Below are 27,414 nucleotides of genomic sequence, written 5' to 3'. Positions count from 1 at the left end.
TTCATTTGCGTCAGCTTTATAAAGTGTTGTCAAGAACTTTCAATCTTCATAAAAATGATTTAACACTTATTGTTTATAATATCTACAGACTACAACTTCCGCGGCTGTCTATTACAAACATTTTATGTTTACCTATACTTTTTAGAGATGTTTTAATAAAACAATTTTAGTTTTATTGTTTTTTTTTCAGAGTCATTTAAATTAATGTAATTTTTACTCTCAAAACTCATTGTGTATTTTTAAGATTTTTCTAAAAATACTCGAGTGATCAAATTATTAGTTTTCTAGAATATAAAATATATGTAATTTTAAAAATCTGCAGATATTAATGATATCTATTTGAGTTTGTATAGGAGTACTCCGAGTACGTATAGAATACTTAAGCGGGATATCTTAGCATTTACAACTTTAAGATCAACGATGTACGATTGCATTTGAAAAACGATTACATGTGAATTTCAACTATCGAAAGATCAAAATTGATTAAGATCTAGACAAAACCCCTTATTTGTGAACATTAGTTATACTCAGAAACGATTCCATGTGAATTTCAATTATCCGAAAACCAAAAATGATTAAGATCTCAAAAAACCCCATACTTGCAAACATCAATTATACTCAGATCAGTCCAATTTTCAAAATTTTATCAAACTTTGTTTAATTTACAAATAGTATACCTACCTTCTTACGACGTTATAAAATGCCAAGAATTCAATAAATGATTGCCATGTATCAATATATCATTAACAAAGTTATTTTTTAATCTAATCATTGGGAAAATTGAAGTAGTTCTACTTATTATGAAATGTATTACAGTTTTCCGGAGCCAATGACTAATGCATTCATTTTCATTTTCATATTTTTATTTTGGTACTTAAGTATATATAATAATCCGTATACAATATTATTATTGTACCTATGCGGATTATATAATTTTGGCCTTCGAGATTTCGCTTTATGATCTCAAATCTGACCTTTGTCACTTAATAATATTATCTGTTTGCACTGTACCACTGTTCTTCGTGTATTATTTATGATCTATAAAAATGTATATTCTTAAAGTATTATATTAAGTTTATTAATTACGATTATTTACGTAAAATAATATAGAATGAAAACAATAAATACATTTTGTTGAGGTGGATATTAGTACGCTACCTTGTGGTTTAACCACCTAGCCTTGTTTAGTACTTTTACCAACAGTTAGATGGCGCAGTGTAATAAAAATATAATAATATATTAATATTACTTTTATTATCTTATAAAATAGAATGCTCATATTATATTGCATTTAGTAACTCCTTAGTCCTTATTTTATGTATATAACATCGATGACATTTGTATGATTATGTAATTAACTGCACATATGTATAACTAGTATAAGACACATTATTTAAAGTATATAATATTATAAACACGAATATAGCCATTAGATAGTATGATAAAGATTATGAACGGAATATAAATACCTACATTTTGTTTTAATTTAATTTTAATTGTAGATTTATCATTCGTATTGTTATGTGCAACTAATTTCGAGTTTACTAATTTTGAATTTCCGTTACAATTGTTTTGCTTCTATAATAAATGTGGTCGTAAATTTGAATAATATTAATCTGAATTTTAATATAAATTATATTTAATTTTCAAAATATGTTATTTTGATTGCAACTTGCAAGTACCATCCAGGTTTTTGCAGGTGTCAATAAAGCTTTTATTTAATCAATATTATGTTACAGAAATTGTGCAATTTGAGATTGTTATATTACAATCAGTAAGGTAGATCAGTAGGGTTAATCCATCAGACTGGAGGATTCAATCGACTACCCTTACTTACACTATTTCAAAATTAGATCGATAATAGTGTCTGTGTGATTACCACGGATATTCATTAAATTTCTGCATATATTTACTGTCTAAAATACAGTGTTTTAACGGTTATTCACATAATAATAATTCAATTTATTTAATAGCTTTTTTTTTTAAACTTGTTAAACATAGTCACCTGCTGATCAAAATCCCAAGGTGTGTACGAAAACTGTACAACTGACGTGAATACATTTGCTTGCATCCATCTTTCATACATCTCTTTAGAAGGGTATTGGTGAGTCATAGTAACCGTTTCCACCGATAATATCGGGTAATACAAACGGATATCCCACCATATTCAAATGTACCAGATATGTTATTAATGTGGGTAGTCCACGTTGGAAATCCCACCGAGAATTACGATATATCATTCTTAAAAGACGTGCAAATTCTTGACTTCTTCTAGATGTTCTGTACTCATTCTCAAAAGATGCAATAGTTTTAAGATATGCGTTTACAATATTCTCAGGGTATAGTAAGTCAGATCATCATAGTGAAATTCTGGAAGTTACGGGCTCCTGTGCAAAAATAAAAATAACATACTTTTTATAATGTTTTATAGTTTTATGTAAATAACAAATTAATTATTGGTTGTATGTAATATCTAACATAAGTTCTTGATTGAATATTTAAATTCAGTTTTCATTTTTACGCACTGTATATAAATACCTATATATTTATGTAAAACAAAGATATAAAATATATTGGTAAATTGTAATTATTCTTAGATATATTTTAACAATATTGTAATCATAAGTCTTTAATACATTATATAAATTGTGAATGTATTGTAATAAACATGATTAAGCACAAGGTTTAGTTGTTTTAAGAAAAAAAGCTCAAATTAATCCTATATTATGCTTTAAATAATATTTATTTTTATAGTTTTTACACTTAGTTACTCTTAAGTTACTTTTAATATTTTCAACATAAACATATCAACTGACTTCTCCTGCATCAAACTTCAATATATCAATACCAGATGTTGCAAGTAAATTACGTAGAGCATTAGACCACCGTGCAGCTTCTTCAGGATTTGTGAAGTCTACATAACAGCCATTTCCATTCTACCACGTAGTATTAACTTCACCTGATGTACTTTTCACCAACTAACCCTTGTTTTTGACATTTCGTGACTAGAACACTCCGAATTTATGAATGGATGTGTCCACAAGGAAGACTTAAAACCATTTGATTCTATAAAGTAATTATAACATAGAACAGTTAAACAGATATTGAGTATAAATGTCTATAATTCGCAAACGGAAAGATTCTTCCGGAGGATAGACTTACTTAATATGTTAAAGATTAGAATGAGAAATGTGGACCATTTATTATTAAAAATCTAATAGGTACCTATAATAGCATTCTATCAATAGCAGAAGCTATATCCTATGATATTAACAGATTTATTTATTTGAAAATGTTCAAATAAAAAATAAAGATTTTAATTAAATATTTTTAAAACACTAAATTCATTAATAAAAAAAATATGTATGTAGGTATGTACAGTAAAATATAAAATAGATACCTCGCCATAAAAGTTTAAATGAAAAATATAATAGTAACTTACCTTTGTTGATTACAACACAGAAATAATAAATAGGAATTATAATATACAATCTTAGATTAAAATAGCAAATTTAAATTAGTGATTACATTTATTTTATAATGATATTTAAATTATTCAAATTAATAACTTATGCAAAAGCGAAATAGTAATTTTTAAACGTAAAAATCATTTAGTATTAAATTTCAATATTTCCAAAGCCAACCGATTATCACCCACTTAAATTTACATTTTCTAGTAATATATTGGCACCTGCAAGTAATATTTTTACCATCCCATCAGTTTTTTAATGTAGTTACTTATTTTTTTTTTTTTAAATCTGAATGACTTGTTTTCATATGATATTTAAACATGTATTTTATACATGATAATATATAGGTATTAAGTGCTGTATTAAGTAATAAAATAAAATAATTTTAACTATTAAATTAAATTTGATAAAATGAACTCTTGTGAAATGTTAGAAGCTTAAAATGAATCTAAAAAATTGGATGTCGCTCTGCTGTACAGTAGGCTACAAATGGGTCAATGTATAATGGATTGTATTAAACTTAAATTCAATGATATAATATCATTGTATGAGAAAAACGATTCTGAGCGGAGACGGTTTGTTAGTCTCGATTTTTTATATTGTTATTATTTAATATTTATTATAGCCTGTTAGTTGAATTAATATTATAATATTATAATTTTTATAAACAAAGCGTTAGAAATTAAAATCCCATTTTTAGCAGTTTTTCGTAATTTGTTAGTAGATTTTCCCGTGGCATTAAATAACTATAGAAAAAATCAAAAAATGACCTCTTTAAAGTATCGAATTGATTTAATTTTCTAAAAGATAAGATACTGTATGTTTGAATCGAAGCACTCCTTCTAGTAGAAGTTCTGTATACAGGATAAGAAAAAAAATAAAATAAAATAAACACCATTGTAAAATCACTAGCTTCCTCACTCCGCTTAGAATCTAAGACATGTGTGCATGAACTTTCTCTTAAAAGCTTGTAAAAAAATAATCTAAATATTTTGGAAATTGTTGTGTATATATTATAATATACTTAGTAATGAAAAGTTATAAGTCCCTATGAATAATAGGTAGGTACATTTTGAATTAGAACAAATTGGTTTCAAGTCCGTTACTGTATATAAATAATTAAATAATGTAGTATATTATACCTACTAGGTACGTTATGTTATTTTTGATGGAAACCCGAGTATAAATCGTAATTGATATGTTTGAATAATGCAATCAATATTCTTAAATTATTAAAGAACATGGGTCCCCGTGTAATTATGGTTGGGTAATTAAGAACCATGTAGACATAGATTATAGATATGCAGAGTGTAGAAACTAGACATAGTATACATTAATATACATCATCATATTATACATTTATACGAAGAAAATCGGTTACAGAGTAACTACAATGACTTTATTTTAACAAAACATTTTTGCGCCTCGTATTATCAATATGTGGTTGTTATTACGTGCAAGTAAGAAATGAGGTTCGGGTAAATGTTGTGATTATAATAGTATTAATAATAATGTATAATATCCTGATATTTATTTGTCATGCAATTTTGACACGTTTAGTCGTTTAAACATTACAATTCAAAAATATTAATCACATAATTACACAAATGGTGGGTATATAGGTATTAGATTTAGTCCATATAGATAGTTTCCCCGCCGCGTCTAGACGCAACTATACTATTCTAGGTCATGGGCGGCGTGTAAATGCTGCAGGGAGACTGTCCCCTGCATTTAAAACAAAATCTATAAATATACTAATTTTTATAATTTTCAGTAGAATCGTCATAATCACTGTGAATGAAAATGAAATACTGACACAGTTTTCTACAATATAACATTATGTATACAATTAACGACACACAATCGTGATCTTATAACCATTTTGGTGAAAAATTGAGTTTTAGGAAAATATTTGAAAATCTTCTAGAGGGCTATCCGGCTATTTTAACTTTTAACTCTTATCGGATATCTTAATACCTACTAATCTATTATCATTTGTAATAAATTCTAGTTTTTATAATCAATGATATTAAGTAACTATATAATACATAATCGAAATTTGCATACAAAACATTTATAAGTTACAAGTGTAATTGATAATATTATGAATAATAACCACTTAAATAAATGCAATAATATTACAAATATAACAGTAAAATATATACTTACAATTTATACTATTACAAGTATTTTGTTATTAAATTTTTTTTGTAAATATGTTCAGTGTTTATTATTGAACTATTTTCTTTACCTATAGAAACTCTGAGAAAGTGAAATTTTGTTTAAATTAAATTAATTTATGATGTTGTAATCACCTATAAATTTTTTATTGATGTAATTATAAAATAATAACATTCGATTCTTAATATTTTTTTTAAATTCATTTATTACGGCTTCAACATTATAGTCATTAGCCGGGACACTCTTCATATTTTATAATGAACTATTTAAATGTTTTGAAATAATTAGATTTGTATTACGTTTCGTATACATGTGTATGATGTGTACTTATATATAATAAGTAATAACTAATGAAGTAACTACGACTGTAAAGTGTACACACCAATTGTTGTATTTCAACACTACTTTTTTACTTTTGATATTTTTTTGCAGTTCATATACATATACTTTTAGTTTTTCTCAATTGTTTAATTAATGACACACAGGTAATTATTATCGATAAAAATATAATTTTAGAATAAAAAAGCATTTTTTTCATTAATAATTTATTAAACAAAAAGGAGTAAGTGAAAGAAAAAACGCGTTAGTTGTCGTTACATGATACTGTTATAAATAATAATGTATAGTATATTCTTTATTATAAAACGAAGGTACATATATAATATAACATATGTTTGTATTGTAATTTAGAACAAATTGAGTCGACAAAAAAAATAATAATTATATGTCTGCTCGAATAGTGATACCAATGTAATATCAGACTGTTTTGAAAAAAGAAACCAGACAATTAGGTATTCATTAAAATATCATTCTTAGGTGTTTCAGTTCTTGTCTACGCGCGAAGGTCGTAAATCAGACTCTTCTGACAGCCTGACACCATCATCGTCCATCGATCAACACATGTATAATATATAATTATGTATAGAAAAAAAATGTATAAAATGTGATCCTCTTAAATCAAGATCGGCCACATACTCGTAGACACAGTATTATAATAGGTTTAACGCACAGTATTTCGGATTCGGACAATATGGTATGACATTCGAATCGAATATAACATAATTACGTTAGAAATACAATATTATATTGTGTTCACATATTATTATATTGCATTGTATTGTATTAAACTATAATTACCTCGATAATTAAACTGTAAAAACGTGTTTTATAAAGAAGCGGGGCACTTTTCCTGACATTTTTTATTTTTACCTATAAAGTAAATATTATAACTTATAACTTATAGAAGGGCAACGCAATCTGTTTCATCGATTATTATTGTTTATTACTTTTCACAAAAATATTTTGTGATAAAATCTATAAAAATATATAATAGCATTGACAATATGTACTAAATAATGTTGTTAATTTAATTAATTAGTAATAGTTCGTTAAAATGAAAAGCCAAAAGAACCATCATATAAACTTTGCACCAGCTAAAACAAATAGGTATAGGTGCATAAAATGTTGTTTCAAAAAATTATTTACGTTTGTATGGTGAACGGCGAAACTGGCCATACGATGCAATAACGTTTTCAAAATTATTAATTTAATATTTCTTGAATTCTTGATTATGAGCTTTCTTAAGCATGTTTTCATATTTTTAAATCCAAAGCACTTTATTATAATTAGGTACTTCACGAAACATATTACAATACCAGCTTTATAAACGTATTTGTTTGTATACACTATAGGTACATAACCTAATGTATGAGATTTGTATTTTTGCAATAAGAAAAATGGATTGTAAAATATTATGGAATATTTATACAGCACATCACGATTGTCAATGTTACCTACACCTTTTTGTTTGCGGTTACTCCGTTGTTCCTTGTGTACCTACTATATTTTGGTTTACCCATGGTAATCTATTGTTTCCTTCCTCCGAAAATTGTTGGGGAAATTATTTTGTGCTTGACAACGGTTTGTTGTATGACTACGCCTAAGTGCCTTTAACTACCTATATATAGGTTCAATTCATAAACATTGGACACAAGACAGGTGTAAGATGTGTTCGGTCGGAACAACAAACATAAACTCTACGACCATAGCGACACAGTTAAGTAGTTAGCCTTCCATCGACATCCACGATCCACCGAATACGGTAAAAAAAAACTCCGTCTGTTCAACCGACGTCGACTTAACGACGGCCATACGGCAATAATCTTCCGGTAGTTAGGCAAAAGATATTATATACATTTATTACGTGGTATAATATGTTTACCACGCGTTCAAGAGTTCTGGCAAAAATAAAATAAATAGATACAGTAGTATGTATTGGTAAGGTATATGTATGTGGTAAGGGTGCGAAGTGCGCCATTTTAGTCACGGGCGAGGGCTAAAGCTCGTCCAAGACTGAAATTGCCTTCCCACACGAGCCACACGTATTATTTTTTGTTACGTCACACCACGGTAATTCGCGAGTTTTCGTACCTATCCAGTATATTAAGATTCGCCTGCAAACTGTCTCATAGAACAGCACTGCAGGAGGTACCTAGCTCAGTATAGTATAATTAGTAACACACTAGCTAGTATTTGATATTATATTATTATGTCGGACAAACCATATCGATACTCATTCATATGTATTGATCTTATTAGGACGCGCGGTAGCGGGGGATTTCCACTTTTCCGCCCGGAAAATAAAATATTTACCGTAGAATGGAAAATCTAACTCTCGAGGCAGGAATTAACAAATGTGTATAATTAACCGAGGTATACCTTATGAAAACAAAATAAAAGATCATTGCTCCAGCATAGGCGCAATTCGCGGGGGACGGGGGCTAATGGGGCTTAGGCCCCTTAAAAAATATACACTTTTTTAATCGTTTGGCATCGAAGCCTAACCCCCCTACTGTTGATGGTAAAAATGCCCCTCACTGAAATTCTAATTGATTTCTGCCCATGTGCTCTAGCTAGTGTACCCAGCAGCGTATACCGCGCGCGCGCATTATAAGCAACGGGGTCGCCCTCGCACTGCAACGGACGACGACGACGACGGTGACGACGTATGCACAACGCGTATTACCTACACACACACACACACACACACATATTGGCGAACGCGAATTTATCGAGCCGTACACATTAATATTAATTAATAATAATCGTCGAACGCCCTACATATTATTATGTGCGGAGTGGCGGCGGCGGCGGCGGACGTTCGCGTCGGACCGGTTTTCACCGTGACCTTATAACAAACGACGCGCGCGGGTAGAGGCCGCCGCCGCCACCGCCGCCGAAGATATCAGGTGCCACCGCCGCTCGATGATAATACTCGCTGGCGTGACGACGGTCCAGTCGTATCGCAGATTCCGTTACGGCGCCGACCACGACGTGTTGTTCGTATTGTGACGTGCGTGTGCTTGTGTGCTCGTCGTGCGTGTTCTCGCGTGTGCGTTGTCCGTGCGCGTTTAAGGAAAAAAGACGCATCCCCCGTCGTCATGATCGCGGCCGCGGCCGCCGCGGCGGCTGCACACTGTTGCGACGGCGAAGAACTGCGCGTTCCCGGTTCGCCGCAACCGTACGCGCGCAGAGTTCGCGGATCTTGGCGCGACTATTTGGAACCGCCGGACGACGGCGTGGATATCGTCAGCGATCCGTACGTCTACGACGACTCGTACGACTCGTACGACGATGATGACGTAGACGAAGAGGAGGAAGACTCTTACGACGATTCGTACGATGACGACGAAGAAGAGGACGGAGACGAAGACTGTTCATGCTGTTCGCTGTGTTCCTCGGGCGGTGGTCGTCGCCGCGGACGAGACACGCCGCCTACGTCGTTTCGATCCTCCTCGTCGTCGTCCTCGTCGTCGTCCACCGGTTCGTCCGCGGCTGCTAAAGCTGCAGCCAATATTTCGTCTTCGGCGCCGCCGCTGCCACCGACGCATAGACACCTGTCGCCAGTTTTCGAACCGTCCATGCGTGGCTCGTGCAGGTGCATACGGTGCCAAAAGCGCCGTTACTCGTTGGACTTTTTCAAGAGCTCCGACTTCAGGCGAGGCATACCGTCTCCCAACGTGTACATGATCGACGAGCGGTCGTGCAAAATCGTCCACGATTACATTCACGGTAACCAAACCATTTTATTATGAGATATTAAGAAAATATTATTTAGTCAGGTTACCAGTTACCTGATTTTTTCCTTTTTTTTATGGACTTGCACAATTTATATTACGAATCCCTTCGTTAGTGAATATTCAAATTGTATTTTCATGATGATTTTTAATCAAATTTTATTTTAATCGGCGTGATAGACGAAGAGAAAATTATATTATTACTATTGGGTAAACCTTAGTGGGTAGGTACTAAAACATATTTTGTTGAATATTATATAGCAGTATGATTATTATTGCGTGACATGAACCATTTGTAACGGTTACCGTCCGAACCAGTACCTTAAATCCAACATGCCGAATATAATATGTCAGTTGAGTGTTCGCGAGGTTATAACTATAAATAAAAAGTGTAGACGTATAGTCAATATTACATACATATGGCAATACATTTTTATTCAAACGTCAACAGTATTCATTTTAGATTTTTTAACATGGAATATCGTCACACTGCAGCCAAAACTCTTTAGGAACTCCCAAGAGACGACGCAAAAAACCGTTTTATAGAGAATAATAATTGTTTGTGATTGAACGGCATGAAATGGACGCGAAGAAAACGGTTGGTGGCCGCCACCGCTTTTGTCCTTTAAAAATGACCAGCGAAAAATATTGCAAGACCCGAAGACCGCTCGCGAGTGACGTAAACCATACGAACTGTGTGGTGGTGGCCTTGACCGTGGTATAAATTCGGCGATCGTCGTGGTATTTTCCGTCATCGGCCAATGTTTAGGAAAACGTTGTTGTCGTCGGAAAATGTCGAGGTATATGCACCCGTCGTGCTGATCAAACAGTTTTCCCGTACACGATGGTAAGATTGTGATGAAGTTATGCGAAGAAATTCCTGCAGGACGATTCTTGTAATAAATATATTTGCGAACCACATAATCATCCCCGGTCCGATGAAAAGCGTCTCTAGCTCCCCAAGAATTACGAGATGAAGTTAAGTTAAAAGACGTATACTTCGTGTCTTACATCATGGCGAATATATAAAATCTTTCACAGTTCTCCTTAAGTATAGACTAAAGTTTTATCATAAATGTATAATTATATACCTATAGATTAATTTTAAAAATCGAAGTTTAACCCTGTTAGTCTCGTTTTGTTTTAATACTTAATGCTGTGCCAGTTGATTTAAAAGGGTAGGTATAGTTATGTACTATGTCGAATAAAATAGAATTTTAAAAATGTATAATTAAACATAAAAAGAGCGGAATGCACTTAAATGTTATATTGTGTGGCAAGGGTGGGAAGTCGCGGACGACCAAGACTGAAATTGCCTTCCCGCACGAGCCACACATACTATTTTTTGTTACGCCTCTGCGTTCATCGATAACTACAAATGTATTGTAGGGATCTATGCAAAAACCAGACTATTTACAAAAACAATATTACATGAAAGAAGCGATTTGACTTTATTTATTTTAAGCGTCATGCATAGGTAGAGGTTATAATATGAATATAAGATGTACTTAACCAAAAGCTTATGTTTTATTAGGCCCGTGATATAGATTTTAGTATAAATAATAATTATTACCTATAATAAAATAAAATAATAATAAAAAAATTTAATCACGGAAAAGGTGATGCATTATGTTGAGATCTTTGCAACAGCCAGATTATTCTACAAAAACGATTTCATGAAAGAAAAATGTTTACGCGTCATGCAAGGAGGTTATAATTCGAATATAAGATGTAACCAAAAGCTTATATGTTATGTAAAAACCGTGGCATAGCTTTTTAGTGTCTGGTTGTGCAGAGGATACGCGTGATAAAAAATCACTTTCCAACGCTTCAACCGTCAAACTAAACTTTCGATGCAAGCGTGACAAAAAAATCATTCTTTTAGTACGTACGTAAAAAATTTACACATGCCGTAACATCGATCGTTAAAGTAAAAATCACAACAATTACTAATGTTAATGAGTAATGACCATCGACCAGGTTACTATAGGACACACTTATAGGACGTAATATATTTACTGCACTATAGCGGTTTGGCATGATATGACAATTTTATCAGTTAAATCAGTGAAATTATTATAATTTATTGTTATCAATCGCGCTTACACCTGTAACTGCGATATTAATACAATTAAATTATATTTAACTAAAAAATAAACCGCTCCAAAACGCACAAACATATTGGATGAAGTTCTTCATAAGTTGGTTTTCACTTATAACTTATGGACTCCATAGTATGGTTTCAAACATCTCGGTTCTTTTTTAAATTCGATAGCGACGTTCTAGTATATATTATTATCGTATAATATTAACTATTATTATTTATTATTGGTATATAGGATGCGTTTAGATAACGTGAATCGTTTTTATAATTATTTTCAATTTATATAACATTATGTATATTATATCAGGTAAATACACATTGGTACCTAATCAGTAATCACGCGTGTACGGTGTACCACATACCCACTATTATATATTTTCACAAAGTATATTAACGTCATTTGGTTCTTCTTAGTTTTAATATACCCAACGATATACGCATAGTGCATACAAAATACTAGACACGAGTTTGCCTTAAATTACTACGAGTTTCTGTTTGGTGGACATTGTGAGGTTGTTTTTTTTACTCTTTCATTTCCACAGTATTCGTTTAGGTACCTACCATAGTTTCACCGTAGATACTTATGTTCTTATACAACGGTCCGTTTTTAACGAGTTTCATTATTATTACTTTTATGGCTCGTTTTACACGGTATTTTACGTATTATGTTATTTACTTTTCAAGCGATTGAATTCTAAACGTAAAACATAAAAACAATAAAATATTACATAAAAAAAAATGTTAATTGGTTTCTACTTTATTAAACAGGAGCGTTATTTGTAATAATATTATATGCTCCAAAAACGTAGAAAAACATTCAAACTAAGATAATTTCGTGTTGATTTTGTTTACACTTTTATACGGATGGTTTTATTACTTCTAAAAAATAAAACGGTATAGGTAGCCACAATAGGAATGTAAAAATGAATAACTCATTACAAACTTTCGTTGTTATAACTTTCAACTATAACTGTTGCGGTATAGTATTTCATAACAGTATTCAAATTAAAAATTTTGCTACATTGAGTTCAAATAAAATTTACCTTTGGTTTATTTTTATTTTATGGTTTTTCAGCCAAACTGCTTTGAAGGTCTGTTGTATTTAATAGTGTATTCCATACGTAAACATATTCGTCTCAAGGGTTTGAGTGAGTGTTGTAAATCCTATAATGTTTTATTATGCTAATAAGTTTAATTTTAAACTAGTTTTATCTTGTAGTACGGTCATGCCGTGACCATAATTATTAAGAGAAAAAAACGGAAAGCAATTAGGGCCCTGAGGGTAATTGAGGGTTAATTTAACTCGGTTTCCTTGCTTCTGTTTTTAACCTGAAATAAGAAGTCTTTGTCCACTAGTTAAAAATAAAAATTGAAAACGAATTAGCGTGTGTGTGTGTTTTGAGAAAAGAAAACGTTTCGCCAATAAGTAAAAATTGATAAAAAAAAAAAAAATAATAAAAAAGTATGTAATATTATAACCATATTATTATGTTCAATTGTTTACCATGTATCGTAAGAGTGAACCATTGGAGGTCTATAATTTTGAGTCGTGGAATTTGGATTTAAAATGATATGTTTGAATTGGTGTGTTCTAAATTTGTGTCTAATAATATTGTGTTTCAAAATATTTTTGCTCTCGGGTTACGTATGTTACATTGGTCATTGGCACGTCGCCTCCTCCGCGTAACCATAGACTAAAATATACACACTGCAGCACAACTATTTTGTATATTTTTTAATCTCTAAGATCGTGAAACGGTTTAACTCTTTTAGCGCTTTCCGTTTAAACGCTCGCTCGCATATTATCATTACAACGACGACAATCGGTTAATGTCGTATTTATGTACACAACGGGCCGGGTCGCGGGGCGAGGAGACTTGCATGTATACACCATAATATATAATATAATAATATACGCTGCCGCTGTAATTATAAATAGAGATTTAACCCGAGTCGTGAATCGGTTATTAGCATAATAATAACAATAAATAATACGAAGGAGGAAAGAAAAATATGTATTATATATTATTATATTAACGGGTCGGGTAAAACGGAGACGGCGCGCGGATGGCTTGTAATAATAATAATAATGAGATGAGACGAGACGAGAGAAAGAGAAGCGACGACGAGTGCAGTAGCCACGGCGAGCACACACAATGGGTACGTGTGTGTCTGTGTTTAAATTATGCAAGAATCAGGGAGAACATGCGAATTTATTACTATAACGTCCGTCGACCGGTTCTGCGCGAAGGGCCGGACCGGATGATCTGATTTAAACCGCGTCTGTTTGCTCGCAGCGCAAAATCGTAGCCTGCGTGTCCAGGGCATGATAATAATATTATATTAACGTCGTCGCCGTTACCGTGTGAAACGGAACCTTTTCCGTCTATTTCCACGATATTCGAAACGCGACAGACCCCGGTCCGGTACACTATAGGAAAAGTCGATCACCCGGAAACGACAACATGCACGCGTCGACTACAGATTGTGGGATATTGTACATAGGTACCAACGCTGACTGTTTTGTAATAATAATTGTTTGTTGTATTATTCAATTATTGTTGTTGTTGTTGTTATATTTAGGCGTATTACAGTAACAGTAAATATTATTGTGACGCAAACGTCGAAAACTCGAACCCGTCGTGGCTCAAATCTCAATAGCGGTTCTATTGTTTTGTGCAATTAGCAATTGTTTTTTACAATATACTTTTATTGTCGACTTTGTATTTTACACATTTTACGTACTAGGAATGATGATGGATTTCCTAATAAGTATCCATAAGTACTATAAATTGCATACAAATTATGTCTCAGTACTGGCTTTCAAACAAAATGATTTTGGTTTCCCATATGAATATAAAATTGTGTACACGTACTATAATTGTATGCATAAACATTTTTATTTTTGAACGATGGTTCTACACCTATTATAGTATACAATATAAATGCGTTTGAGCGTTCAGCAATATTTGATTCGTGAGGCATATAAATATATAATACGACTATAAGTTCGTTTCTCATGATATCTACCTATTCGTTGTACAATACAAGGTGGATTCACCAACCGTACTCACCCCCATTGTTTCCTTAATAATGATTTTATTCAAATTCTGACTTTTTAAATGTTGAATAAAGTACTTACGCTTAAATTGTATGAATCCTCAGAGTTTTTATCCAATTTATAGAGTTTTCAGTGGTAATACAAACTTTTATTTTCAAATGAAAATCAACATTCTTTTTTAAAAATTGTTTGAATACGATTTTTTGAAAATGTTGATGTACCTAATTCAAAATTCAAACGAGTTATTTCTGAGTATAAAGCTTTAAATTCTAAAATATTGGTATTTGATAGTAGGTCTAGATAACTAGATATATAGCCATATGGAGGCTATAATGATTTTAAAATTAATAATAATAATAATATATTTCAAAAATTGTCCCGAGTACCTACAATAAGAACTAGAGTAAAAATTAACCATAGGTACCTATATTTATTTTTATTTTGTGTAGAACCATAACCTATTAAATTACTGTTAAGTACTCTATAATATATAGTATACTATTTGTTTATAGTTTAATAATGCAGAAACTAATAGTTGGAATTTCAATTTAGACGAGACCAAATTTTCAAATAAATCACCCGATTAACAAATTGACAATAAAGAGAGAAGTTCTCATTTGTAAATAAAAGATCTGTACCTCCATAGGGTATGATACAAATTATCTAAGTACCTATTTAAAAATATGTTCTTTGAGACACTTCTTTCAGCATAATTTAAAATTTCAAAAATCAGAATTTGAATAAATGCCTTAGGTATTGAAGGATCAAAGTTGTATAGATTACTTGTTGAATCACCCTATATAATAACTATTATGCAGTAGTTATGTTTTTATTAGCACCACCCGTCTGTTGTTAGTTGTTAATTGTTTATATTACACGCGTCACGATAAACATAGAAGAAAGTAAACATTTACAAATATTTATTTATTTCGAGCTCAACGTTTGTTTAATTTTAATCGTACGTATTGTATTTTATCCCATGGTCTTAAATATCATATAGCTATAAATTATAATATAAAATATGCACCATAGTGTGAGTATGATATTTTGTTATTCTAGAACACAATATTTTATATTATGCATACAATTGTACGCACGATTACACATTTTAATGGAAAAAAATATATAATATAAATTATTAATATTATTATAATGATATATGTTGTTATCCAATCTGACGTTAAGTGACGTGCCGTTATAACGATATCCGTCATTTTCGCGACGTACAAGTTGTATTTAAGTCGTCGTTCTATTTCCCCAAATGTGAGTGAATATAAAATTATAATAATTTTTTTCTATACAAAGGCGTTTAATGTTTATTTTATATTTTTGTTCTATTTGTACGAAATATGACTATTGTGTATTTATGTATAATTTAATATTATATTTATCGTAATATCATGATAATGTCTGTCGTTAGTACTTCAATACATATATTACACAATATTCATAAAACATTTTTTATGCAGTTCATCTGTGGATTTGATTTAAGTTTTAACCGTCTGGAAGTAATCATTTCAAATTGAAACTTGAATTCTTGCAGTTGATGGTTCATTCGTTTTCACGCGTTTAAGCTATTATGATTATTTATAGTTTTGTATTTAGTCGATCTTGGCTGATTTCATGATTTTACAATGTTATGATAATATTGTACAGCCACAATTCAAAACCGGAGTGCTTATTTTAGTACTTTTCACAACTTAGCATACCCGCGCTGCGTATGCTATCACCTGAATTCTGAGTGTGAATTATAATACGGAATGAGATAGACCTCGAGTTTCGCGTAGGTACAAATTAAAATACCTATGGAGTAAGAAAATAAAAGATGTTTGCAAAATTAGAATCAACGACCGTGGTTGTATTTTAAAATCTTAGATGTAAATTATTGCTTTTTCAAATTTTAATTAGGTATCTGTAATAGCTTGTATAAATACAATATAATATTGCATATTATTATAATTTCATTTGTTCGTAGGTTACGTTTTGAAATATAGTTTAAAGATGTAGCTTCCGAAATACGCACACGCAATTTAAATTGCCTTCTTCCTACGTAGGCAATCATAGCATGCACAGTCTCTGCGAAAAAAAAACAAACATTGTCTCTGCGGCGAGTACGGAGGAGAAAGGTCAATTGGCTATAATAATAGTCGCGACCTGTGCTGATGCTGTACGTGCGGGGGGAGGGACCTTGATTTCCTCCGATTCTCGTTCGTTTGTTCGTGGGTCTAAGCAATTTTTTTTCGACTGCTCCTTCCTTCCGCCGCGACCTCCATATAGTATGTATATATGTAATATGTAATGATACGTCTGTCTGCCGTTTTGACCCAGTATTCGGCGCAACTCCACTTTGCGTGGGGTGTGGTCTACTGCACTCACACATATAATATTATAATGTTCTCGAAAATGTGCGTATGAACTTGTACATTATTCTTACATTAGTTACATTGTGTTTGCATTTTGTACATGCACAAGGCGTATACCTACACACGTGCGTTCTTTAAGCTACGACACTGTTATTACTTATTGCCTTACTATAATAAACTATACGAGTCGATATAGACGCGTTCAATTGTCCCGCCCTGCATTGGCGTCATTTGTAGGACGCAAAGACCATTTTAATTTGTACGACCGTAATTTTTTTTAAATGCCTATACCTTGATCCCTCGTCGATATTATTTTTAAAAAAAGGTATATCTAAATTCAACTACTTAGGTATATTATTTATAATTCTGTAGGTACTTAATTTTTAAACAGAGTAAATGTTATAATAATATGTAAATTATCTAATAGTGAACTGTGAGTATAAAATAAAATAATTTTGATTTTTATTACCTATGCCAATATACCTAAGTATATAGAAAAAAATCTAGTATCTACTACCTATTTAAATCTATAGCCAAACAGAAACTCGTTTAAATGATATAGTTCACAACTCCACTGTATATACGCAATGTCCAAATGACACCTCAAGTTCCATTTTGTGGAGTTTAGACCAGTGTTAAAGTTTTAAGTTTTAAACAGGTATATATAGAGTAGCAAATATTTTAAACACAACGATGCTGACGATAATAATATGATTGTTAGTAATTTCGCTCCGATACGTATATAATTGACTATATATGCGACTAATGACTATAATATATTATACTGTATGGACGATCGCAGCCTATACATACACTCGCCACCCTGGATACTTCCGAATAAAATCGAACGCCTTAATAAGTTCGCCTATAACTCAAAATTTGTATCTTACGTTAAAATCAAACGATATACATATCTATCATATTCTCTATGGTATGATATATACATCATTGAGTTTTCGTTTTAAAAAATCCGTTACGCGTGCAAATCGGACGATAGTTATTAATTATTATTATATACCTATACCATTATAAAATATTATGTATACATTTTAGTAATAACTAATAATTATCGTCATTAAATTTTATTTGTGAGTATAGAGAATTTATAAACCTAGCTGTACACGAGTAGGTAGGTTATACATCTAAAATATATGACGTGTTAGATATTATGTTCATTAGGCTATTTTATTTTACCCGCTGAAAACCCTAGGCGCACCTGATGCATACGCAACTATACACGCGCGGTTATTTTTACAATAATTAACAGAATATTGGCGTTTCGTTTTTTATACAGTAATAAAAGTTATTTTTATAACATTATCGCCATTACACTACGAGAACACGTTTGAAACAGTTAAAATAAAGATATTAATGTTCCGTTAAAGTTAAATGTTTCTATGTGTGCGCAACGACTTTGGAAGATTTCCTCTAAAGTTGTTGTCGCCTCGTACGAATACGCTTATGCATACATTATATACATAATATAACATATTATGAAGTATAACAGAGGCCAACAAACTCTTAAACTAGATTGCACAAGGTTATAGTGTTGTTTCCATACGAATCACGCTTTTATTGGTGTGCAAGTGTGTATAATTTGATAATAATCAACAGCACGACTTTTATTATAAAAATATCTAATAAGCCATTTGGCTGAGATCGTGGTATGTTGCTATGTGGAAATGAACAACGTCCATTCGTCTTAATAATAATAATAATATAATAATACATTCGGATTTGGCCCAAAACATTCGAATTATTCTGCGGCGGGTCTGCACTCTGAAGCAGTGTGTCATTCGGTCAATTGATTTGTGTTATTCCCCTTGAACGTTGACGGCAATCCGTCTGCATCGTTGATCATCTATAATGACAGGCGAACAATCCTTTCAAAATAAGTTCGTCTTACGGACTACGCCACTACGGTCACGATCTATTATAATTGTCGGGAGACGTATGAAGAGAAAGGCCCTCTGTACTACAATACATATTGGGTATAATAAATATTATATACATATACATATATACATCATACGTATAAGTCTCATCGTGACTCGGACGACGCTAATATTCATCAGACGATCATGTATTGTCTATAAACAATACTCATATTTCGTACACTGCGTCCCATATAATACATATTATACATCAACAATCAACGTATTTTGTAATATTCATTATAGATAGCCATCCGAAATGATCCGGTGTTTGGATGAAAAAAATAGAAACAACACGGTATCTGTAATGAATTATGTTTTTTTTTTTTTAATGCGTGCACATAGTTATATTATAGTTAAAGTTTAATGCAGTTATTATAAAATTACGTGTTCCTGGTTGGTTTGGCTCAGTATAGTATCTCAATTTATTCAATTCTAATATGACATTCACGAGTGTGTATTTTAAGAAATTTCGGTTTCACAAGCTGTTTGCCAATAAATATTATTTATAAAAAAAAAACATTTGCATCACACAGTATATTGTATAAAATAATTTACAGTAATTTGTAGATAAATAAAATGGCTCATTGCTCACTTTACGCAAACGAAACGTAAGAACGTATTACAGTTAAGACCCAAATTTAAACATAATTTGGCCTGAAAAATAACCTAATTGAGTCCAAAAAATAATACCAGAATAATTTTTAAAAAAAACTGTCCTTCTAATTTTACCTATTATATTAAGACTGCTAGAACAAACTATTATAGTTATTACTTATTAGAGTATCAAATGCTAAAAAATTAAATACACGTAATTTTTATTTTATTGCAAATCAATTTTATTATTCATTATTATTATTACTATTATGTATTATTATTATAGTCAAATGTCGCTACCAATTACTGGAGATCGATTATAGGTACCACTGATTTATATTTGTATGAAAATAATCATCTCATCCTACGTCCTACGCTGTAATTATTTCATATTATTATCGTTGAATATCATAATAAATTATGTGGATAAGATAATAGGAAAATTCAATATAAACTAGCTGTTTCATCGGACTCAATTAGGCGTATTATCGGACGAAATTCAGCCATAAATATAATTCCCAAATCAGGGACTGAACTGTATAACTCCCAAACAGTACTTACACCTATTCAACATTTCAACGTATTGATTCACACCATAGTAATAATACCAACATTTGTACGTAATTTTTAAGTAAAACCACTTCGTCTGAGCATGTAAAATGCATACATATTATGACATATCTACTAATATACTAATACAACTGCACAAACACAATCATAATTATTAGTAGACGTGCAGACATGCTGCAGTGTATCATAATATCATCAGCCGCCCAGAATACTTCCTTGACCTGTTTATTATTCACCACACGATTGATTAGTAGTCATTGACTTACTTACCCTGTAGCGAACTATTATGATATCATTCCGTTGTATATTGTGCCACTGCCCACTGGTTCTGTATACATTAAATTTTTCATATTTAATATATTGTATGTACACGGGGTGATTCATCAAGCACGCTTATCTCCTTTTATCTTTTAATAATGTAATCATTTAAATTCTGATTTTTTGGAATTTGTAGGTATACTTGAATAGTTGAATCCTGATTCGATACTGGCAGATTAAATACTTAGATTTTTTATAACGAGTAATGTAGGGCGCTACAAACTTCTTTAAATAATTACCGTAATTTTTTCTCTGTAAATTTTTAAGAACATGACATTTCTTTAAAAATGTTAATGCATTTAGATTTGATTCGAATGAATAGTATTTGAGTTATTACTTACAACTAAAAAAAACAATGCAAATGACGATAATGAGTTAAAAGTGGTGGTTGGCGAAGTTGTCGAGCAGTGCGGGGGGAGGTAATTTAATAAATATATTACCTGGCTAAAATTATTTTATTAACGTTTTTGGTCATACTAGTATGAGCTGTAATAACTAATTTGGACTGCAATTATACTTATATTGTTTACAACAGTCTTTAGTTACTAAAGAAGAGAAAATACGTGATTAATATAAAACTATTTATGTATGTATAATGTATATTATAAGTATATACGTATGTATAGTACCTATATCTATGCCATATGGTTTAGTAATTATTATGATAATATTATTTCAAATTATCCATAACTAGCTGATTGGCTACTTCTTAACTGAACAATGTGGTTTTAATGTTCTGCGTCGTTCACTTGTAGGTACCTAGGTACATATTCTCCTAATCATGGCTGTGATAGTATAATAAAAACAATTTTCTCTATTATAGATATTATATCATGTATATAGATTATACACTAATATTATAGTTATATTCAAATACAATCAAAGGTTCTTCATTAGTTCAATGTGTAGTTATTAGTTTATGGTCTAAACCGATATTGCCTGACATAAACTGTTTCTTCTATATATAGGTTACACTATCTAGGTGTACATACTATGGGTACTCTTTTCTAGGACATGTTCATTAGACATCTTATTAGATAATACGTATTACCAATATATAAGAATGTATTGCAAATACTGAGATACCTAAAAGAATATAACGTGGAAAAAAGTTGAATTCGAAAGCTTTTAAAACGGTTCCGAATAGTTTGATATACCACTCACTCGCATGTTATATACTTGTATGTATTATAATAATAATATTATTTTTTAATGTCAAAGGTATGTCTCAGTATAATCTGTTTCGTGAGTCTATATTCATCTGAAATTCTCATAATGTATCGTATTAAAACATAGATATACCTTACTAATGAGAAGTTGATGAGGAAGCAACATAATTTAAACGAGTAATTTCGTTATTATTATATTTTGTAGGCAGTAGAAAATACCATCAGAATAAATCGTGTTCTTCGACGATGTAATTTTCGTGCTTCTCGTGATTCTCATATCGTTTACTACGCACTATTATAATGTTATTTTTTCACATTTTTGTACCTACGCCGCACCTTTTTAAATGGTGTTATGATTTTTGTACACATGTGTCGGGACATTCTACACGAATATTTTATAAATCATAAATACAATGGTTTCACTTTTTTGATTATTTTTCTGGTTTTAATGAGCAGTTGTATGGAATATTTCTGCGGTGTCCTGTTTTCTGGGATCAGTTGAGATTATCCAAGTTAAATTAATAATTTTATGTACCGTGTCATCATTACGAGTTTGCTCAGGAGTTGTTATGGTATTATATAGCTATGTAATATATTACCACCGAGCTTATGTGCGACTGTAATAAATCGCCGTCGTACACGCTTGTATTACACCTATATTTTGATTTAATTGTAGACTTTTTATACATTTTAGACAGTATTTAATATATTTTATTATTTACATTTTATTATAACATCATAATTCAAAGTTAGTCAAGTCTTACTAAAATTTAAACCAACATATTATTATTTTTTTTCTGTAGCTCCAAAATGTTCAAATTCTTTTCTTAAAAATAACATCTTGTTTTTATAATAAGTAGGTATATTGTTTTTGCCAAAAAAAAAATAAGTGTAAAAGTGTACGGTAGCACTAAAACAGTAAAACGTTAGGTATGAGTATATGAGGACTTAGTATTATTTTATGAGTGCCAACAACGGATTAACCGAATTACTTTTTTATTTGTAGAAAAAGAAATGTTAAACACCTAGGTATGTGAATACATTTAGATTTTTTTGGTAGATTTTTCTAATTTTAAGTTTTTAACCTATAAGACACTTTAAAAGAGTATGACATTTGTAAATCACCATTCTATAAAACTATGCAAATTTTAGTGCATATTTATTTTACAACATATAATATTTTTGTTGTCACTTGACAGTGTTTATCGTACATAAAAAATACATTGTCTAAATAGGTAATAAATATATAAATATTTGAAACCATACTCTGGTAATTTACGAAATCTGTTTTTTAACTTATGTGTTTGTGGTCGTATTTAGAAGGATGGGTGGGGGATAACCAAGCCTATTCTCAGTTTTTTTTAGCATACCTACATATCCAACATCTAAAAAGTAAGAATATAATTTTTTTCTGTCACAAAACATTCCACGTAATCTTCATCCCTTCCTATTAGGTACCTATAAAAAATTATGTTTGATACGTGGCTTGTGTATATAATTCATTCGTGTACTTTACACATTATAAGTAAATGTAGTATGTAGTATGCAGTATGCAGTATGCCTACTCCCATATATATATTTATACTTGTACAGGGTGATTCTCTAAACATTAAAACTCATCATCATGGTCAAATTTCATTAAAATTGTTTTTCATACTCAAAGAATTTTTAACGCTATACATTTTTGATTAAAATTAAATTAACTAAGTACCCACAGTTGTAATTTCATCGGTGTTTTAATTTTTTTTTAATGACAATCAATATTTTTTAGGAAAATAAAAATATTGAACTTACAGTTTTTTTATTTATAAGAATATACATTTTAATTGTTTATAAGATATTATGTGAAATAGGAAACACTCTAAACTTTAAATGGGTACCTATATACATACCTACTTTTAAATAGAAAAAGTCATGTACCTACGAATAATTTAACTTCAATAGGTAGGTATTTGTTTTTTGTGTACTAACATTTTCATAAAAGTATTCTGCTTATGATTGCGGAAAAAAGGTTTCGTGATGAGTTATCGTAAAAAGATTATTAACGTGGAAAATCACAGTTTTATATAAAATAATCTCACGATTAAAACCCCTAGTGTTATAAATTTAGGCACTTCAAACTCTGGAAAATCCTTTTTTCACACTGAACGAGTTATTGACGAGTGTTTACTGTTAAAAGAATCACTCTGTATATGTGTGCGCGTGTATCACACGAATTCTGAGCACAGGTATTGTGTTACGCGCCCGGCCGAATGACGCGACACATTCCGCCGCCGCCGTGTTCTTGCAGCGATCGCAGTTACGACGATATATTATAGTGGACGATAACGACTGGCGTACCCAACAACAGTTCGTACTTAGGCAGTTAGGCACATATAATTATTGCAGAATACGATATTCTGTATCTGGACGGGTACGTTATAGACATCGTCGAGAGTCGCCGCACCACTTTTAGCCGGTCGTACCTATTTTGTTATTATTCAATGCGTCGTGTGTGTGTTTGTGTGTGTGAGTATATAATTCCGGTGGGACCGTGTCATTCGGGAAAAAAATAGGTAGGTACTGTTTTCATTGCGTAAAAAGACGATAATATAATCATGGGTGGAACTATACTACCTGTGCCACCTGATATCATATATAAAATAAATATACATAATTTATTTGTTATAAACATTTTAATGAAAAACCATTTGCTATTAGTTCTAATTAATAAAATTAAAAATTAAAATTATTAAAGGAATATAAAATATATACCAATTAAAGTATTTTTAATTGTAAATATAAGGGAATGATGTGAAAATGAAATAAATCCAATAAAACCACTAGAACTATCGCATTCCTTACCAAATCCTCCCCTAGGACCTCGCCCCATTTAACTTAAATATAGATCACCCATGGGTAGAGCTCACGCTGCTCCAAATATACCGAAATAATTTTGACAAATAAGCGCGTCTGCACCTTTTTAATATTATGTATACGCGTGAATACGTTTATTGATTTTTTATTGACATTTGAATAACATTAATAGTACCTATACAATATAATATTATTATATTATAATACGGGTGTTGTACGGTGCACTTATACAATACATCTATACGGTAACCATTATACGCACGCATATGCGGTGCATCGGGCATCAGCAGTTTACGTGGCGTAAAAAGAGGAAGAAAAAATAACGCTATCGTTCCGACGAGTTCGTTGATCTGCCGGTGAGCAAGAAGAAGAAGAAGTCGGAAAAAAAGTCGCCACCGTTATTATTATTGCCAATATATAGAATATAATAATATACTGTTCACAAGCGACTATTGTCGTCGTTTTCTCGCGCGCAAAGCACACCTATAATATCGAATATATATATAATATGAACGTAGATACTCCGTGTCGGCAAGTGGCAACGGGAGGTTATGTACAAGTACGATCACCGTCTCGATCATCCGCCGCCCGTACGTCCGTTTGTATCGCGTATATATATATATATAAATATATATATTATAAATAATATAAATAGCGAATGTGTGTTAGTACGTTCTGGGCCAGCGGAACTGCAACAGTATCAAGATAAAGCCGACGCACCAGGAAAACACCTGCGAAACGACATAAAATACGCTATACTATAATAATTATTGTTATTATGTATTATAATTTATATAACATATATATATATATATATATGGTGTCGACAGTTTGACCGCATTACGATAGTATAATAATGTGTGCGTAACGACTGCGTGAATGGTTTATGTATAGGTATTTAACCTGGTAATTGGTATGTATATATACGAGGGTCACCCTGAAAGTAATGTTACGACATTTATAAAAAAATCCTTAAGTGCATATATTTTCTTGAAATGTACAGAGATTAAACTACAAGCATATAGTTATTTTTGTACATAACCACCGTTCAAACCGATGTATTTTTGTAGACATTGTACCAACTTTTGTTTCCTGCAGTGTCGAAAACTCTTTGCTACTTTGTTTCACCTCTTCATTGTCAGAAAAATGTTTATCACCTAAAGTGATAATTACAGAGTGAAAAATTCAGGCTGTAAGAGGTAGAGTGACGGTTAGGTTACTAACCTAACCTAATCCGAAGGTGACGAGGTGTCAGAAAGTACCTTAGAAAGGCGTTAGTACATTGCCGTTGTCATGAAGGAGGCTAACACCGCGGTTCAGCACTCAGAATATCCCCTTTGGAAATTACTATTTTTTCCGCAGTTTACTTTAGGGTGTCATAGTATTCCGTTGAATTTACTCTTAATAACCGGTAGAAAATGATATTCTGAATATTTCTAACTGATGAAAGAGGCAGTTGAAAAGTGACTAAAATAAAGAGGTATAATGTGAGTTCTTCGACATTAGAACTGGTGCCAATCCTACAAAAATGCATCAATTGGAACAGTGATTATATGAAAAAAACAAAAATATTTATATACCTATTATCTACCTGTACAATCACTGTAAATTTCAAGAAGATATATGGCGTATGCACATTTCGATTTAAAAAAAAAAAAACGTTTGTAAATATTGTAGCCTTACTTTTTGGATGACCATCGTTACCTATATGGCTATGTAAATAGGCATATGGTGCAGCTATAGAAAGCATTGGCCTTGGATTAGGAGCTAAAATGTTATTATAAATGTACACGTACCCCGCCTTGCCAATCTTGGATTTTCAAACAACAAAGCTAAATCATTAAATTTGTTTTAAGCCTATCGATTATATCCTGTACATTGTTTTCATCATATAGGTGCAACTTTTAGTTTGTAAATAGTTGAAGTTAGAAACTTATGAAAAATAAACTGATTGCCAATGACGTTTGTACAAGGTCTGTTCAAAAAGTACACTGATTTTATTTTTAATAAATACAAAAATTATGTTACTCATTATTGAAGATATCTCCTTTAAAAACTAATTTCCTGCCTCAACTCCAGCCAGCTCACCAACGATAAATCTACAATTCGCTCTACGATGTGCGCATTTTTTCACAAATGTCATCGTTTTGGATTCCGAAGTTCATCCAGAATGTGGATAATTTTCAATTGACTTCCGGCCATCTTTAAATGTGCATAGGCACAACTACGTAACCAACCTAACAAAACTATTAATTTAAAACAACCTATAGGCGGCTTATATCTAAATCAGTAGGGAATATTTTTGGGAGGGCTAAATCGTAGTCAGGGGGTGAAGACCCCTAGCCTCTCCCTAGTTATACCACTGTTAAAACTATTAAAGCAGTCCAAAGTCTTCAAACGACTTAAATCATTATTCCCAAAATCGATTTGATAATTATATACATTTCCGTTGCATTTTTGCCTGCTTTCAAACCAAACTTGATGCTGATCGTTCATTTTAGACATGTACAAATCGACAAATGAAGCAAACTAACTTGATTTAACCATGTACCTATAATATTTAACTGAGATAGTTTAAAGCAATATCATGTCTGAATAAGATGTAATAACAATTGTCCCAGTACTTTTTAAATAGACCTTGTATATATCAAATCGTATACAGAAATAGTTGCTACAACTTATAATACCTATAACCAATGATGATTATAATGATGT

At 31.5% G+C, this 27,414-nt stretch overlaps 2 protein-coding genes across 4 annotated transcripts in view; one reads left to right on the top strand and one right to left on the bottom strand.

The window, feature by feature from the left end:
* LOC132948759 (ras GTPase-activating protein raskol-like) overlaps positions 1-27,414 on the top strand; it is a 142,656-nt gene that overhangs the window by 11,655 nt on the left and 103,587 nt on the right. For 2 of the 3 annotated variants that reach the window (XM_061019401.1, XM_061019400.1), the window contains exon 1: positions 8,984-9,722. The exons of the other annotated variant lie outside the window; for it this stretch is intronic. In XM_061019401.1, coding sequence (XP_060875384.1) covers positions 9,092-9,722 — 631 coding nt within the window. In that variant the 5' untranslated portion in view covers positions 8,984-9,091. Of the gene's footprint in view, positions 1-8,983; positions 9,723-27,414 lie in introns of those variants that run through there. 3 annotated transcript variants of the gene reach the window in all.
* LOC132948256 (myogenesis-regulating glycosidase-like) lies at positions 1,967-7,510 on the bottom strand. The gene is given in 5 exon segments (XM_061018659.1): positions 1,967-2,104; positions 2,106-2,291; positions 2,817-2,936; positions 2,984-3,066; positions 7,507-7,510. Coding segments are annotated over 5 exon segments (531 nt in total).

Source organism: Metopolophium dirhodum, chromosome 7 (genome assembly GCF_019925205.1).
Source record: "Metopolophium dirhodum isolate CAU chromosome 7, ASM1992520v1, whole genome shotgun sequence".
NCBI classification, from domain to species: domain Eukaryota; kingdom Metazoa; phylum Arthropoda; class Insecta; order Hemiptera; family Aphididae; genus Metopolophium; species Metopolophium dirhodum.
This window is presented reverse-complemented; position numbering and strand designations above follow the sequence as displayed.